Source organism: Alternaria dauci, chromosome 1, assembly GCF_042100115.1.
Source record: "Alternaria dauci strain A2016 chromosome 1, whole genome shotgun sequence".
In the NCBI taxonomy this organism is placed as follows: Eukaryota; Fungi; Ascomycota; class Dothideomycetes; order Pleosporales; family Pleosporaceae; genus Alternaria; species Alternaria dauci.
In genome coordinates, this window is record NC_091272.1 from 4,329,423 (window position 1) to 4,346,246 (window position 16,824).

General features: G+C 52.4%; 4 protein-coding genes across 4 annotated transcripts; 1 reads left to right on the plus strand and 3 right to left on the minus strand.

Moving 5' to 3' along the window:
• Positions 1 to 975: 975 nt before the first annotated feature.
• On the plus strand, positions 976 to 6,206 carry ACET3X_001354 (uncharacterized protein). Its single transcript, XM_069446636.1, has 4 exons — positions 976 to 2,250; positions 2,377 to 2,989; positions 3,041 to 3,313; positions 3,365 to 6,206. Exons 1-4 carry the CDS (start codon positions 2,161 to 2,163, stop codon positions 3,445 to 3,447), a joined length of 1,059 nt encoding a protein of 352 aa, XP_069311596.1. The 5' UTR covers positions 976 to 2,160; the 3' UTR covers positions 3,448 to 6,206.
• Positions 6,207 to 8,776: 2,570 nt separating this feature from the next.
• ACET3X_001355 (uncharacterized protein) lies at positions 8,777 to 10,318 on the minus strand. Its single transcript, XM_069446637.1, has 2 exons — positions 9,991 to 10,318; positions 8,777 to 9,937 (listed from the first exon to the last, which is right to left on the minus strand). Exons 1-2 carry the CDS (start codon positions 10,224 to 10,226, stop codon positions 8,977 to 8,979), a joined length of 1,197 nt encoding a protein of 398 aa, XP_069311597.1. The 5' UTR covers positions 10,227 to 10,318; the 3' UTR covers positions 8,777 to 8,976.
• Positions 10,319 to 10,768: 450 nt separating this feature from the next.
• Positions 10,769 to 12,305, minus strand: ACET3X_001356 (uncharacterized protein; the record flags this gene model as incomplete). The annotated part of the gene is made up of 4 exons (XM_069446638.1): positions 10,769 to 11,335; positions 11,388 to 11,509; positions 11,574 to 12,173; positions 12,218 to 12,305. 4 exons carry the CDS (start codon positions 12,303 to 12,305, stop codon positions 10,769 to 10,771), a joined length of 1,377 nt encoding a protein of 458 aa, XP_069311598.1.
• A 3,544-nt stretch (positions 12,306 to 15,849) lies between these two features.
• Positions 15,850 to 16,823, minus strand: ACET3X_001357 (uncharacterized protein; the record flags this gene model as incomplete). The annotated part of the gene is made up of 2 exons (XM_069446639.1): positions 15,850 to 16,338; positions 16,497 to 16,823. 2 exons carry the CDS (start codon positions 16,821 to 16,823, stop codon positions 15,850 to 15,852), a joined length of 816 nt encoding a protein of 271 aa, XP_069311599.1.
• Position 16,824: the final 1 nt, after the last annotated feature.

Genomic DNA, 16,824 nt, shown 5'->3' on the forward strand with positions numbered 1-16,824 from the left:
GGCTTGAGTATGGATGGATTGCGCCAGTCGATGAATTCTGAAAGGGAAGGTCCCTATTCGCAGGATCAGGATCGACAAGTGAGGCTGATGCAGGATGGATGGGTGAAGTGGCCCAAGGCAAGATCGACCACAGGCGAGAGACCCCTGTTCGTTGGACGGGAACTTGCATCGTTGCAGAGATGAAAGGACAGATCGAGTTTGGAGGCCGAGATAGCCCCTAAACCTTCTCACACACCTGTCAGCACCTACCTACACGAGACACTGTCGGCCATGAGGCTATCCAGGTTCGACATTGGTTTGGTCGTGATTTGGCAACAGGAGACGACGCAGACGCGCTTCAGGAATCGAATGAGGCCCAGGTGCGTGAAACAGGTCGGAAACGCGCTCGTCGAGGTTAGTCTTCCCACGGTGCGCCGGGCTCCTTTGTCATCAAGCTCTTCGCGCGTACTGGCGGACAAATGCCATGCGTCGCGTGGTCACTGTCCTGCTGCCAAGGCCAGCTGGGTGAGAAGAGGAGTTCCTGGGCTAGCAACCTGCGACATTTGGCCGCTGTGGAGCCGCGGGGCGGGAAACGCCATCTGGTTGCGCCGAGCAGAGACGAACAGAGAGGCCACGATGGAGTTGCTGACTTTCGTCATGGTGCTGCTGACAGCATTGTCGTGCCGGCCGCGTCCAGCTGGTCGTCACGCATAGCAAACGCGATGATGCCCTGCAGTGTGGCTGCCCAGACGCCTGCAGATCCACCATGGGCGATCCGTTACCATGGCAGACAGGGTATTGCTAGCTCCGCCCTGGCCATATCGGAAATCGGAGACTTCGCATGGTCGCTGTCATCCAGAGCTCATGGAGTCGTCTTACTCGCCAGCCCTCGCTCGCCCGACCTGCAGCCACACCCACTTCTCAGGTACCCACCATTGTTTTCTCCTCTAGCTTCAACACCCTGGTCCAGGCATTTACAGTCTGTTCGCCGGCGTGGCTTGTGAACTACTTCCTTTTTGCTTCCCACACTGCCCGATGCTCTCCCAATGTAGCGTTTCTGCATCACTTCCCGCCCACCAATCCTCCTGCCCCCATACAGCCTGGCTGCCATCGCATCGCCGACCACACCACCCCCACTTGCACCCTGGTGAGCATCTTCGGCAGCCGTGAACTGACGTCGAGCTTACACGGGCGCCATTGCTCCTCTCGTCTCGTCTCGTCTCGTCTCGTCTCGTCTCGACTCGACTCTTATATTAGAGCCTTGCTGTCTTCTCTACCCGTGGGCCCAGTGCATGCGATTACAAATTTACCATCCGTCGCACTTTCTGTCTTGTCTCGGACCGAACGCTTCATTCGTCTCTGCATGTACTCCCGCTCGCCCAGTGCGCTCCAAGACACTGTATCGTGAAGAACGCCAGCGTACGTTTAGGCCGTTGAGCTACCGCAACGCAGACGTTAGATTGTTTGAGACCATCTCCTAGCCCGGCCTCTGCTCCGTCCGACTCGTTGGAACACTGATCTGTTTGCAAGGACTACCCTTCAAACATCTCACGCATAAGCGTCGCCTCACCACCAGCCCATCGCCCACAGGGTTCTCCACGCCTGCAGTTACCGGACAATTTCGCAGTCATCTAGTGGCTACGTGTTTAGCTGATCCACACTACGCACACATTTTCTCCAACATTACCGCATCGGGAGGACCAATCCCGGACCTCAGAGCATTGCATTGCAGTCATCCTCCTGCAGCTAGAGCGAGGTTATCCTGGTGGCCGGCCGAGGCTCTTGCGCGAGCTTCTTTTCCTGCATCATTGGGCTCCATTGGCCGCTCGTCGACGCGTCAGGGCCGTGTTTATATCCATACCATCTGGACCTTGGAGCATCTCTTCTTCCAATTTCGGACGTCATACATCTACCACCATTGGCCCACATCAACCATCAACTCTTTCTGGTCCTCTCACGCATCCCGCCGCAAGACGCACCTCTTACGCATCTCTCCATCAGTCCGCGCATACCTCGACGACTCTTGCGCCCTCGCCTCTCCACGTCTTGCGCCGGCCCTCCACCACCTACCTCGTGCAAGCCTGCAAGCTGGCCAATTACGCGACGCCGCCAGTCTCGCCCTTGGGGTACCGGGCACTCGAACCGCCCTTCAGTCTGCAGTATAAAGGCGGCCTGGTTGGGATGGACAATGACCGCCGGCCACGGCATCCTCCCTCAGGTTACGCAAGCCAGCAAGGCACGCTCCTTCCACCACAGGCGTCGTATCCAGTGGTAAGCGCACCCGATCGCTTCAGGCAGCCGCCCTTGACAGCGCCTGCCCCACCTACCTCCGTCCCCTCTTCCGGAAGTCGCGCCAGCTCTCAGGGTTACGGTTACGCTTACGGTGAAGGTGCACAGTTTGGCTCATCGATTCAACCATCCCCCGTAGCCTATCCCGCCCAGGACTATGCCGCCGACCAGCAACAGCAGGCCCAGCGTGCACCCCAGCAGTACTCGCCCTACGGCCAGAACATCATGTACAGCGTGCCTGGCGCCCAGGCTTCGGCGCAAGCCTCGTCGCAGTATGAGCCTGTGGAACAGTACCAGCAGAATAGGGACTCGGCTATACAGGTCTTGAGCACCGGCTTTGGCGTGGCACAACCGCAATACTATGAGAGTGGGCCCACGAGCGCACCTGCCTCTGCCATCGCGGCGCAAAACGTCCCTTCACAGTATCCTTCACTAGCTTATTCAGCACCGCAAGCCCAGGTTGGACGGGAAGCACTGGCACCCGCCTACTCTGCTGCTGGCATGACAGACCCCCATCAGGCGCCCTCCCAAGGGGCCTACTCGCAAGGCAACTACAGCGAGCCCCAGCCAAACAGTGGCAATGAGTACGACGACTTCTACAGAAACTACCAGAACGAGCTCAAGAAGACGTTTGAGCATGTGCGTGACGGCCGCCTCAGCGAAGCTGGCACACTGCTCTTTAGAATGTCCGACTGGCTATTGCACTGGGCCGAGACGCTGGGTAAGTCTTCCGGTGCGCACAATATCGAGCGAGCAGCTGAGTTGACCGCAGCAGGCCTAGTACGCGACGACGAAACCTACTACCAGCAGCGTCTGCAGTTGTGGGAAGAATTCAACACCTGCTGGCTTGCCACACTGCAAAAGCAGAAGACCATGACGCAGGAAATGACGACGACGGGCCAGCGACCACAACCGCCAAAGTCGCTGATCGACTATGAGTTTCTCGAGAAGATGGGCACCCAACTCGTCAAGAACTGTGACGCCATGGAGAAGCACGGTCTTGTCGACTACCAGATGGGTGTATGGGAAGAGGAAATCGTAGCGAGTCAGTATCACATGGCGTCTGTTCCCCAAACACCTTGCTAATGTTGCGCAGTGTTGACCTCCTGCATGGATCTCCTCGAAGAAGTGGGCGCTGGTCCTGCACAACGACCTACGTCTACCGCGCGCCGGCGGTGATCTTAGCAATCTCAAGTTACGGTGATTTGCCTCATGGTGTATCACAGTGCCACTCCCGAGCGCCATCGATGTGGCGCATTGACACTCACCTCGAGAGCCTTGCTACACGTCGTCCACGCACACGCTTACGCCCGCACCGTGCGCTCACTAGAGCGCAGTCATCCCGACAAGAATTGCTTCTTTTTGTAAATATATCGTTCACGGGGCGTCTTCTTATATTGGTTTCTTTTGGCAGTCATGGAGAGGGTCAAGGTATCAGCCGCTTGCTGTGGAAGTCAATCTGCATCGGTTTTCCTTATGTCAAACACTTGCATCCACGGTTCTCTCCTACCTGTTGAGCATTTCTGCTTCGATTCATGTTGTTACATTTCTTTTGTAGCCTGTTTTGACTTTGCTGGTTCTTTCTGTCATACCCGCATTCGGAAAAAAGCGGGGAGATCTTATGGTATGAACGCAATGGCACGCATGGTTCATGTTCACGACATGGATGGATGCATCTACGAGCATTTTGACATGCTTGCTTTCGCTGTTGGGTTTTGGTGCAGGAAAAGATGATCCGGCGCGGGCGCTTGGGTATTTCCATGGGGTATATGATTACGCACGTGTTAATGAGGTGGAACACAATCGATAGAGCCGAGACGAATGCATGTGGATACACCGGATTACCCTTGCGCCCTCGCAGCTTCCGGTGAAAAACCCAACGAAGGAACTAGAAACCTCGATCAAACCAAGTATCTGTTCTCGGTATTGGGCGGCAACGAGATAGTTCTGTGAGGCCTGAGAGGGTAGGGCGCGAACGCCAGCTGGCATGCGTGGTCGGGTTCCTGGGCGTGCTGCATCGACGTGGTTGGGCAGCAACTGTAGCATGGGATTGGATTTGTACTAGAATTGCATGCTTCATTGCAATCATCCTTGTACCCGGGGTAAACTGAAGTGATGTTCTGGAGGATCAGGCGTTGTTCGGTCGCTCTTCCAAGGTTCAATGGTGCCTCCCTTGTCATGCTTGTCAGCAGGGATATTCGTTCCTTCTCGCCTCACGATACCGATCTCGACTCCACCCGCAGACGCCATCGCAGCCTCGTACATTGACAGATGCGAAGATCCGCCGCGGCTGATTGCCATTGGACGCCTTGGACCGACAAAGTGAAAGACGACCATGTGCGGCGACTTGGCGACGTGGTGTCCGCGCCTCATGCAAGGCTCCAGGCTGTCAAAAGCAAGATCTGACCTGGAGCTACGGGAACAGAAAACCGGATCGACAGGCGCCACAATCACCGCTAACAAGCGAGTCTAGCTGATCACATCTTATCACAAGGACATTAAGACCTTGCTGCGCATCATGGCGCCCGGCTATTGACCATTGACGCCGATCATACAATACCGGAATATAGTTGCCATATCTCCCATACTCGACGCTAGCCCCACTTGTCCAATGGTGCTCACAGTTTCACAAATCATCTTCAAACAAGCCCGTCCGCTCGCCTTACAACCAAGCAATGTAGAGTACGCAGTGGCTAACATCGTGTGTAGCGCTGCCGCAGCACTGCCCCACTTACTTCGATTCTCTGCCCCAGCAATGTCGATATGCCCTAGTATCATGCGGATGCTGTTCCTAGGGTACGCACCTGCTTTCGCGATAAGCTGAAGTCATCACTTTCGCAATGTTTAGCCACTGGAACGCCTTGATCCAGCAACCAGATCACCACCAATGAATGCGCAGCCGAGGACCCTAATAGCGGGAGACGACCGGCTCGTCTCCCTGGTTCTGGGAGCACATCAGCTCCTCCATCGTACATGAACGCCGAAGTAGCAGCGAGGGTGGCTACATTGGGCGCCTTCGATTCTGCAGCCACCACTGACATCTCGCGATGCGGCTTTTTGCACAGGCCTGCACAACTCCGCGCAAGTATGAAACGCTATTTTTTTCTACGTGCGCGACAGAAGCAGAACGCGATTGGCCGAGCGTATGAGGCTGCGCATCACACGTACTGCAAGTGCACAGTCATTCATTCAGGCTGCACATCCCTTTTTTGTCGAAATAGACTTGTGCTTGTCTGGCTCGTGATTTCAACATAACGGCGCTATGAAACCCGAGACATGCACACCCCGACGGCTTCTCGAGCATATGGCTACGCAAGGGATGGTGGGACCCTGCACTATCGTGGCCTATCAACGCCATCAACCCATTCAGGAAATGCCACCTCACACTTGCTCAGCACACTGGTAACCAACCCGCACTCCTGTCATGCTGCGCATGATTAGTACGGAAGCAATGATTGCTTCGATTGAATGACACTGTTCTACTTTGGCTCCCCTGTCCGACCTTCACATCAGTCGCCAAACAACTAAGTGAATTTTGAGGAACAATAATACCATGCTTGTATTCCATACACTATACGCACAAAAGATAGCGAATATGCGATCGACGGTCAGCTACAAAGTGGCATGCGCCTCTGGCGGTCCAGGTTCGTAAATTACCAGCTCCAACATATGGGCGTGGCAGCCACCATGCACATAGCCTAGCTGTCGTGGTACCCAATGCTGCAGGGTAGACCAGGCGTGCGTCGGGAGATTACATGTCGTACCCGTGTAGCCACATTACGGCATTTGCAAAGGCTTTTTTGTTGTCGGCAACGAGATGCTTCCGTCACAGTTACACGGTCCGTGTTCACGACGCGCGTCAACCGTAGAGCTCCAAGGCATTGAGAAGCATCTGTTTTGCCTTGAAGATGGCAACAAACAGTCAAGTATATTGTTAGAAGCGTGGGTTACTTCTAGTGCTCGCTACTATGTGACTTGACAAACTCTTCGGAACGCTCTAGCAGCCAGCGCATATGCTTTCAGAAACTTGGTCCTGTCACATCGTGCGCTTGTCCACCTTGTACACTGTCGCGCTTATGTAGGTAAATATATACATCAATTCGCACACTTCTTCTTTTCTCTTCTCAACACAATTCCGACTGTTCGTCTGTCCATATTGTGCTCGACGTGGTTTGGCGAGATCTCTGTTATTTCCGAAAGGAATAAACATTTTTGTCCGTCTATGATATGTTAAAGATTGCTCTGCAGCTCACAGAGGTGCTGTTTCGCAGTATGAACCTGGGAAATCTGGTTTGGCTTTCACCTGATGTGACAAGACGCTATCATCGTGAAGTCGTGTACAAACACCACAACAGGAGCGCGAGATGACACGGTTTGACTTCAATACTCGCCAGAAGAAATCTGTGGCTTAGCATATTTATGAGCTCATTGACAGCGAGAGTTAGAGAAGGCACACGTTCCCTATCTTGTGGTCTCGAAAGCTTTGGTTATCGCTGGTATGTGGCTTCGCCATTCTCTTCGTATGCTCGCACAAAGTTGAAGTTGTTGGTTTCAATTCGTGGTCGCAGTCGTGCTGCTTATTGCTGGCAATTATGCAGACTGTCGGAATACAGTATGTTAGTCTATATGTTGGAAGCCGAAAGACAGAAAAAGGAGATAGAGAAGGATAGAATGACACAGATTCACAAATCGTATACGGGTGGAGACAAAAGAACCAGCGAAGGTGAATGTATTTCGAGATTCTGTAAAGTATGACTTGTTTATGTCACGGAAGTGGTCTCAGACCATGCAGTCGGCTCCAAATTCCCAACAGAACATATAGCAGATCGCTATATGCTTCATGCATTGCCGCATCAAATGCAATAATCCTGCTTCCCATAGACTGTACCTTGCAAAATTCTTGACTTCGTGTTCCCAAAATGTTTATATCCCTCATCGCACGACATCATTTGCGGGCATAGCCAGCACGTGCGTTGTGTATAGCCGAATGGCAGTGATGTCTCCTGAACTCTAAATGGATCCATTTTCTCAAACATCCTGGCTTCGGGTATGTGATGTTTGACGTGTGGTTGTCGCATTCTTCTATCCAAACCAGTGGTTCAGAACTTGGACGTCTGATCCTTGACGAACGAATCCAATATGAGTGTTCGCCATCGACGAGAAGGTGTTTGACCGTGGCGGATGTTGCTCGTTCGAGTAGTGCTTTGTCGTCCGTTGCACCCCTCAACTCCCATCAACCTCAAAAGCCCTCACGAACCACGCATGCCGTCCACTCCCTACAAGTCTCGCCGAGACCCGTGGCATGTCGTTCTCTTCAACACTCCTCTCTTCCTCAACCAATGGATCTGACCACTCAAGCCACGCTTTGTCTTTGAGACAAGCGCCCCATGCTAAGGCTTTGTCCGTGAACATTCCAATGCAAAAAGCGCTTTGTGGTGCTTCATGAAGCGCCAGAAAAACCACATTCTTGCTAACCTCCTTGCTAAGATCCTGCTGACTATCGAACCGGGCCACAGGCTGACTGTTAGGATGCGGGATATCCAGCCTCATGACCCCATTTTCAAACGTATGGCTCTTATCTCCCGGCACAACAGCCGTAACACCTGTGCTCTGCATGGTGTGCGAAACAATCTTGATGCGACCCGTCGGACTCAGGTACTCGCTTCCATCCAACAGCCCTTCTCTTGAAAACGAATACGCGCCATGTCGGAACGCACCGGCAGTCACGGTATTGATACTGGAATATACACCAAGAAACTGGCTTGGTTGTGTATTATACGGATAAGGGTCGTACTCCAGCGCGAAGAAATTAGGCGGTGGCGTAATTGCACTCACAATGCTCGGCGGACCGCGCTTCTGCAACCTGTTGCGAGGTCGTTCTTGTCGTTCATGTAAGGACTCTACTTTAGGTGGTTTGTGTAGTTTGCCGTAGGTCTGAGGTTTGCGTTTAGGAATACTAGTGGAGCACATCATTGTGGGGTCGCCGGTTGAGCGTCTATGGGAGCTGCGACGTCTCTTCGTCTCGACCCGTTCTTCGTATTTAACTTTGGCATAATTACATATTGCGCCCAACTCTCCCAGTTGAAAAGGGGCCATTGCGGCGATTACTGTTGTTAATGCCGTGTTAGCCGGTCTCCGGCAAAGCGAGTGATGCGAGGAGATCCGGCCGAGGGAAAGAAAGAACGTCGGAAAGGAGGTTTGACGGGCAAAGATAAAAGTATAGATTTTGTGATGATTACTGCAGCATGCTGGCTTTGCTCCGCAATGGCACGTTTCACCTTACGACGAAGGGGTTAGACGTGCAGCCGTTGTCGCCGGGAGGGACGTTTTATTGGTACGATATGCGTCATCCAGAGTGACGCAGCCAGACACAGCCACGTACGCTAGCCGTATGCGGTTGTATCGATAAATCCTTCATCGGTCCCAAACTTGACTGCCTGATCAACATCATGATCAGCGTCTGGACTCCTGACGGACGACATATCTACGTTACGACTAACAATTAGATGCGATTTCTATTGAGCTGGAAACTTAGTCGAGCTTCTACAATGGCGGCCACAAGTGAGCAACACAATGGATCAAAATTACAGGCTTATCGTCGATTCGTTTACTCTCTGACACGATTTTCGGGCTAAAGACGTTGAACCGTGTGCACATCATCATCCTAATCTCGCGATAACAACTTTTGGCTTCATCGCCTCAACCACTTCATCTCCAAGCAAGCTTGACCCACTCCTCGACGTCCGCCCAAAGCGTCTCGGGCCTCTCCAACGCCGCAAAGTGCCCACCGGCCTCGTGCGCCCTGAAAAAGACAATCTTTGCTGTCTTCTCGGCCCAAGCTTTTGGGACAGGCGACAATTCATAAGGAAACCAGCTGTACCCCGTGGGCTTGTCCACATACTTTATTTCTTTGGCCTCCCTGTATGTGTAAATTGATGTAGGGTAGCAACCGGTAAGCCAGTAGAGGGTGATATCGGACAAGATGGTATTGAGTGAAGGTGTAGTGGAAGGATCAGACCACGCGAGGAACTTCTCGCCAATCCATGCCAATTGTGCAATGGGTGAACTGGAAAGTACAAGACCGATGGTAGAGGGTTTAGTGCCGTGTTCGATTGCATAACCACGGCCCACTTCCATGAATTCGGTCATCCTCTGGATACCTTTCTTCTCCGCTTCACTGATATTGTCTTCCGGCGAAGAGTAAGATCGAATGTCCTTGGTGTGCATGAAGTTGAGATGCATGCCCTTGCATTCAATATATGTGGCTGCTATCTCTCGCGAAACGAGACTGCCAATATCACCGCCCTGGACGAGGTATCCTGATGGCCCGAATCCAAGGGACAGAAGAAGCTTGTGCATGATGCGGGAAGTGTCTGCAACTTTCCAGTCCTTTTGTAGAGGAGGGTCTGATGACAAACCGAAGCCAGGCAGAGACGGCGCAATGATGTGGTAAGGGAGGGTATCTGGCGTGTACTTGTCGCGTAGGAGGTCCATAAGAGGCAGAAACTCTAGAAATGAACCTGGCCAGCCATGAAAAAACGCGATAGGGATGGCATCTGATTTGTTCGAGAATAATGCCACAAAATGGACGTCGTAGCTGCCGCCATCATCATCCTTGATAGTGGTCTTGAAGTTGGGGAAAGAGTTGATCCGGTCCTCTTCCTTCCGCCTATAGCATCTTAGTACAATGCCCTCTTTCGGATCCTTGCAAAGGAAACATACCAGTCGAACTTCTCAACCCATTCCTTCTTTGTGTCAATGATCCACTGCCGGCTAACTCCAAACTCGCCATGGCTACCCTCATTTTGCTTGTTCTCGTACGTCTCTTTCGCGACTGGACTCAATTTAAGTAGAGTCTTGAAATCCTGGAGCTTCTGTTCTTCGACGTGCAAGTCGAAGGGTGTGGGTTGCTGTTGCGCACCAGCTGGTGTGGTGCTGAAGGACTTGGTTGACGTCATTTTTGCTATGTCTCTGGCGCTAGCAAGAATCGTGGTTGTAGGCTTCAGGAAGGTATCCGATAATCGTCTATCAGCGATAGCTGTAACAGTAGAATTATATCTCGTTGTGATGTTGAAGCTGCAACCGGTGAGCTTACAAATGCTTGCTGGCTTACGTACATTATACATGCGCGAAGTCTGTCATAGGCAATCACCATTTAACCGCTTATGGAATATGATCTGCAGATTTGTGTCATGATGCGTCCTCTCATAGGCCACAGCGCATGCACATGTCAATCGGAGCATTACAAATGCACACCTGTCAGGACGTACACGCGTGTAGTGCTGCGAATTAGAGGAATCGCCAGACACTTTCGCGTCGCAACACAAGTTGGGGAACCTGCCTTGGAATGCGTGAACTTCGAATTACCCGCGTCCATTCTATAACGCATAGCTGTACCGCTAATACAAATCGACAGAACTCTTCCTATAATATTTTGATCAGTCTTGCATATTCGGGCAATAGAGTAAACAGAAAACTTATTTTGAATTGGAAAGGAACCTTACTCGCTCATAATAAGCCAGCCACCTCCACCCACGAACACGGCAAATACTAATATAGTAAGAATTGCGGCACCTGCCCTGTCGCCCGTCGTGAGAGCGTCATGTTCAATCCGCACATTTCCTCCGTCGCTACCCGCAGTAGGATCGTTCTCACTGATTCCACCCGTGTCCAGTCCCACAGGCCCAGAGACTTGATCAACAAGTAAGTTCTGCATAACTTCCAATGCAGACATCTGCTCTCCAACGCCTACTTCTCCATCGTTCACACCGCCTTGCCACCACCGGAGGCCGCATCCACCTTTTCCGGGACCGCATTGTTTGGCGGCGGCTACAGCGGAGGTACGGAGTTTCGGCATGATTGAGTCGCGGGTCCAGGGTGCGGTCAGCATCGTGTAGCCCATCCAACGGCTGAGGTAGGCCTTGAAGGAACGTTGGTCGTGATCACATAGTCCGTTGCGTTCGCACGCCATTTCAATCATGACGTCTGGGGCACCTTCGGCGTTGAAGAAGACGCCTGTTCCATTGATGATGCCACCTAGGCGCTCTCGCCACCTGCCTGCTGCTTCCTATTCCGCGTTAGATATGCATGTTTGCTTCGAGATGTCAAGTGAGGCTTACAGTATCACCATTCGTTTCTGACATGTTCCATAGCGCCGCGACACCAGACATATGGATTCCAGCGTTGTAGGTCCACTGGATGTGGTTCTTTTCTGTGCAGTTCTGCCTCTCGCTGGTTCCATCTGTAGCAAGGAAATGTTAGATCAGTATATGCATCGCCTGAGGCTTTTGGGCGGGCGCTCTTACCGAAAAAGTGGTAATCTGGGCTGATGAGTCCAACAGTGTATTCCCAGTCCCATGCTCGCTCCGCCCACTCAACATATGTGGTGTTGCCAGTGTATCTTGCTAGCCTCGCTGCAATGTTGAAAAAGGCTCCGTTTGAAATTGTGTTTTTGTAGTCGAATCCATTGTTGAATCGGAAAATTTGCCAGTTGAGTCCACCACCGCATGTCTGGGTGTTCCAACGCGGTACCTGCGTGTTGAATACTGCAATGGCAAGTGACAACCACGACATCTCTCCCTCGACGTCTGGAAGCTTAGTCTCCGCTGCGGCCATGGCAGTCATGCCCCAGAAAGCTTGATCGTCATTCCCCAGTGTGCTGGTTTGGTTGTCCGGCATGAAGGCCTTGGGGTTTCCAATCTGATGCACCATGGCCTGCCGTGTAATAGCATTATATGTGTCGTCGCCGGTGTAGTACCAGTAGTCGATGAAGGAATTAAACATGGCTCCGCATAGCCACCAGTAGTAGGGATCTGGCAAGTTTCCGGGTACATCGCCTGGCCGGTCACCAGTGTACCATTCTCTTAGGCCCGCTGCTACAACTTTGGTAGCTTCCCGAATAGAGGCTGGCTACGTTAGTCAAGCTCGAAAACAGTCGCAGTGTGCCCACCTGGATCGTCAACATTAATCTCCAGCGCGGATGTGGTAATAGGCGACAGCAGGCCAACCGCCGCGAAAACAAGGTTCGAAGGTCTCATTGCGGAATCTCCGGGATATCAATAGAAAGCAAGGTGTTCAGAGCTCGGCATGCGTATGCAAACGAGGGTGCCTGAGGCACTACACAGCGAACGACGTAGTGGGGCCTGAGGTTGGTAGGTTGGTGGTGAAGGAGAGTGAGAGGTCCAGGAGAGCGACACTCTGGGGCTGCGAATGGTGATGTTATGAAACCCCTTCCGCCAGCCAAGTAACGGCGCTGAGCCGCCGCAGTAGCTGGGCAACAGTGCAGTGCTTGGAAGTCATCCTTGCGCGCCGGTACGAGGCTAGGGTTGGATCGTTAAAATGACTGCGAAACTCAGACAGGCTTGGCGATCTATTCGGGCCCTGGATACCATCTCCTATCATAATTGCGCGCGGTTTCCGTTTGACCTGGTACAAAAGGGGTGGTGTGCGTAATGCAAGCTGCCAAGTTTGAAGATGACATTGGCGTTGCTTGGAATTGTCTTGGGCGCCGAGGAGCTTAGGCGCCTCACAACACGCCGACACGTCGTTCCGCCACGTCCGGGCGACTGTACTGCGATCAAGGAAATTGCATCTGTTCCTACATCGTGGATGATGCGGGGAAGATCAAATGCGCTTCGCTACGCGTCATTGGGGTCGCGCGGGCCGGATGATCGGGTGCGAGGCGTGCTGGGGTCGTGGTGCAGCCGGGTATCCGAGACAGTCGCGCCAGCAGACAAGATGAGCAATGATTCTTTGGTATGCACCAAGTTTGCGACGTTAGCAATTGATGGTCAGAGCAAAGCACGTGCACGGTCTAGAGTGCCCGCCTGCACAAGTGGCATTGCGAGTGCGGGGGAGCGTCCCTGGGATTGTCAAATCTCCTATCATCTCACACATGCTTTGGGGAGTGGGCACGTTGGTGTTTCGCAACCCTATTACTTTTCCTGCGTCCCCCAACCCTAATCAAGGTGCGTACCTGTGTGTACGGACTAACAAATTATCGCCAGCAAATCCCAAAAATAGCCAAAACCAACCACGCAGACCGACACTTTGCTATTCTGTGCGCAACAACCACCAGGTGTAATAGAACCGTCACTGGAAACACCATATTACATTTTGCCGTGTGCGTCGCTGTTTCGATCACACCATCTTGAAGGGAAAAAAAGCCGGAGTACAACCAGAAATACATAAACGAAACTGAGGTATCGAGACTAGAAGGATGATCAGGTACCTATGATAGTGAATAGCGCGCCCGCCTTCCAACCCTGCTGTGTTCGATCGATACAAGAGAGCAGGCAAGTCTTCGGAAATCCACCAAGTACCTCGCCCCTTAACACGTCACCAGCCTTCAAGTGCTTGCGTCGGCCTTCATCTGCTCGACCAACCAACTCCTGAAAGCTTTCGCCTTGCTACCTGTTCCTATGCCCGCCGTCATATCCATATGGCTAGCAATCGAGAAGGCTTCAACGACACGTATAGCTGTTGCCTGCTCAGCTTCGTCGAAAAGTATCAAGTCCAGAAGTTGCCTCAGGGTGATGGAACCCAGCTTAACTCGCAACTGTACGACATAATCGACGCTAGTAACGTCCATGACAGTCAGCGGTGTTCGTGCAATAAGGTCCCATCCATTGTTTCTAGTAGAGCTCTGTCGAGCGTAAAGCTGCTCAGCTGAAGCTAGCTGTACAAATGCTCGAGAGACGGCGTTTCTAGTAGTGGTGTGCGTTGTTGAGATTTCCAGGACTTCTAAGAAGTCCTCTAACGAGCCAGTCCCTATAAAGGTATGTCGATACTCGTACTCCAGATCCCGTTCTTCTGCGTGCCATATGTCCAATCCCGTAGCAGAGTGGGCGAGCTCAGCGCCAGCCAACGGTTGGGTCCAATCCTCGGTATTAGGCTGTTGAGATTGCTGAAATCCGCTGTGCTGATCCACATGCGAGTTGACTGGGAGATTCAGAGAAATTCTATGGCGGTGTCTGCCTCGGTGAACATTGGCCGTAGGCTCCTTAGAGGAATTTTCCCTGAACAGATGCAGGCCGTCGTTCGTTTTTGCTCTCGATTGTACGGAAGCTGAGGGTGCTTGGACAACGTCAGGGACTGAATTGGACGAGACGTACCGACGGTGTCGGATATATTTTTTCGCTACTGGAGTCTAAATAGTGATGTACAGAATCAGTGTTTGTCTCTTATGCTGTTCGTACAGGCAGACTTACAGTCGGTTCGTACTCTTTGACTGGTCTGGCACGCTCGGCTGGCATTTCCATCCTTAGAATGCCGTCATGATCTGTGTTTTGCCGAACGTCTTCACCGCAGCCTGATGGGCTGACTGAGCATAGTGGCCCGTCTTCAACAAGGGTCGTATCCGAGGTTGGCGATGCTGTCTCACTCGATACTTTGGGACGCGGTGGCGGAACACTAGTTGTGGATGTATGGTTATCTTCAGAGGAAGGGAAGCGGAAAGCCGTCGGAACCGGGTATTTTTGGTTGGCCATATCTTGCGACGCTTGTGTTACAGTCTTGCGCTCATCCAGAATTTGTTCTTTAGGATATGTTCCTTGGCCATCTGACTCCGCAACTGTGGGCGCGGTCGGAGCGCTTCTATCCGCCTTGAGCTGTAAAGCCACCAGAACAGCGCTGCCAGTACGTTTGCGCTTCGTGGTTGACGCCCGAACGCTGAACTTGCGTGGATACACTGCCGTGGTTATATATTAGTTTCCGATCCAAGATATTTCTCAATTCCGTACGCGACTTTGACCTACTTGTTGCTGCACTGGTCCTGTCCAAAGTGACCATACTCATCCCATTCGTCTCTGTGCAACGGTCTTCTCTCATGGTTGATGCAGTGAGCGGCCGTGAAGTCACCATCAAGTTCTGCTCCGTTCGTGGTTCGTCATACGGCACGCCCTCAAATGTGACAGTCAAAAGCTTGACGTGGTGCTCGGGGTGCCCGCGGTTAGTCGCATCATAGTAAGGCTGTTTCCTTCGGCGCAAGCACTCGTTTGCAATCGCGCAGCGAGCGACAGTCGATAGGTTCATAGCAGCTATGAGCCTGGATGGTGTTCGGACGCTTATGACGACTGCGCGCAGATGGCCGTCGGGCGGTTTTTGTGGCGGAATGAAGAGCACACGTATCGAGAACACATGGCAACAGACAAGTGAATGATCCACTCTCACCGACTGGAGTGACTTCAGACGATCGAAAGGAGATAAGACGATGCGAAGCGCGTAGTGCAGCCAGACAATACGCACCATCGCCTTGTCAGTGAGCGCATTCCTGGGAAGGAACCACGGTTAGTTTCTTACTAGATGTCAGACAAATGGTCCACTGTACACACCTCGATTTCGCAAGCAAAAACAATACCGGTTTATCAAGAGAGCTGAGTGGTGTAAGTTGGGACAGCGCCAAGTCGAATATCATTGTGACATATTGTGGCCCGACTATGTGGCGACTAACGGATCCAGAAGGAGCAATACAAGGCAACATAGCTCAACGAGATTCCCGACAGAGATGAGTATCATGAGAGTGCAAGAGCAGAGACATTGGTGGTTGTCTAACTCGGTTTCTTCGTTTAGGGACTCGGCAACTCAGGCGCCTCCTCCCCTGCCCCTTCCACGCGCCACCCGGACACTGTGAGGGATGAATTTGAGTGAAGACATGCTGGAAGTTAGACTGTCCATGGGGTCGGCTGACTGAACAGCGGTAGCCGGCTTCGTGGTAGTAGCGACTTTCGCTGCCTCTTCACGTCCGAGCCCGCGACCGCCAAATCCTCCACGCCCATGGAGCTTGGTAGGATAACGACGAGCATCTCCTTCGTCGTGATCCGTCTCCATACTATCACCTACTGTGCTTGCATTCGACTCACCTCTCCGTCGTCCGGTAGCGTTGCTCGCTGAACTCATGGTAGAGCTCCTGCGTCGATGAGAGGGTATCAACATGCTACTTCTGCGGTCTATGCCATCCTTTACAACAATAAAGTCGAACTCGCGGGGGAATTGGTGTTTGTCTATGCAGTGCAGGCGGCGCTTTTGTGGCGTGCTGCACATGCGATCGCACTCGGGTAGAAGACAGGCGTACTGTAAGCTGTTAGCTGCGATATTCAAGCGACGGCGCTCTGACCCCGCATACCTCATCGATCTCGCTTCAACAGACGGATGAACGTGTCAAGAGGAAGGTGCCTCTCCATAAGGGGAAGGAGCAAACACGTGACATACTAGGGGCGGAAATGACCTACCGTCTTCTCTCCTTGATCCCGCTTGGCAGCATTGATGGGATCGTGATACTCTGCAATGTGCAGATGGAGATAATGCTGGTCTGGAAAGTTCTTGTGGCATTCGCTGCATCGATTCATGTGAACCTTCTGATAGTGCACATCATGATCTTCGATAGAAGCGAAGGCCAGCGGCTCGTGTGGAGGCAGTGAGCACTTCATGATGGTTGGTTCGTCAGAGACGGCAGATTCGGTATCTAAGTGGACAATCTTGATGTCGACAGACGTCTCACGCGAGTAGGGTGTGCTGTCTGATGACGAGGAATCGCGGTGTGAGCGCTTGATCCCCATT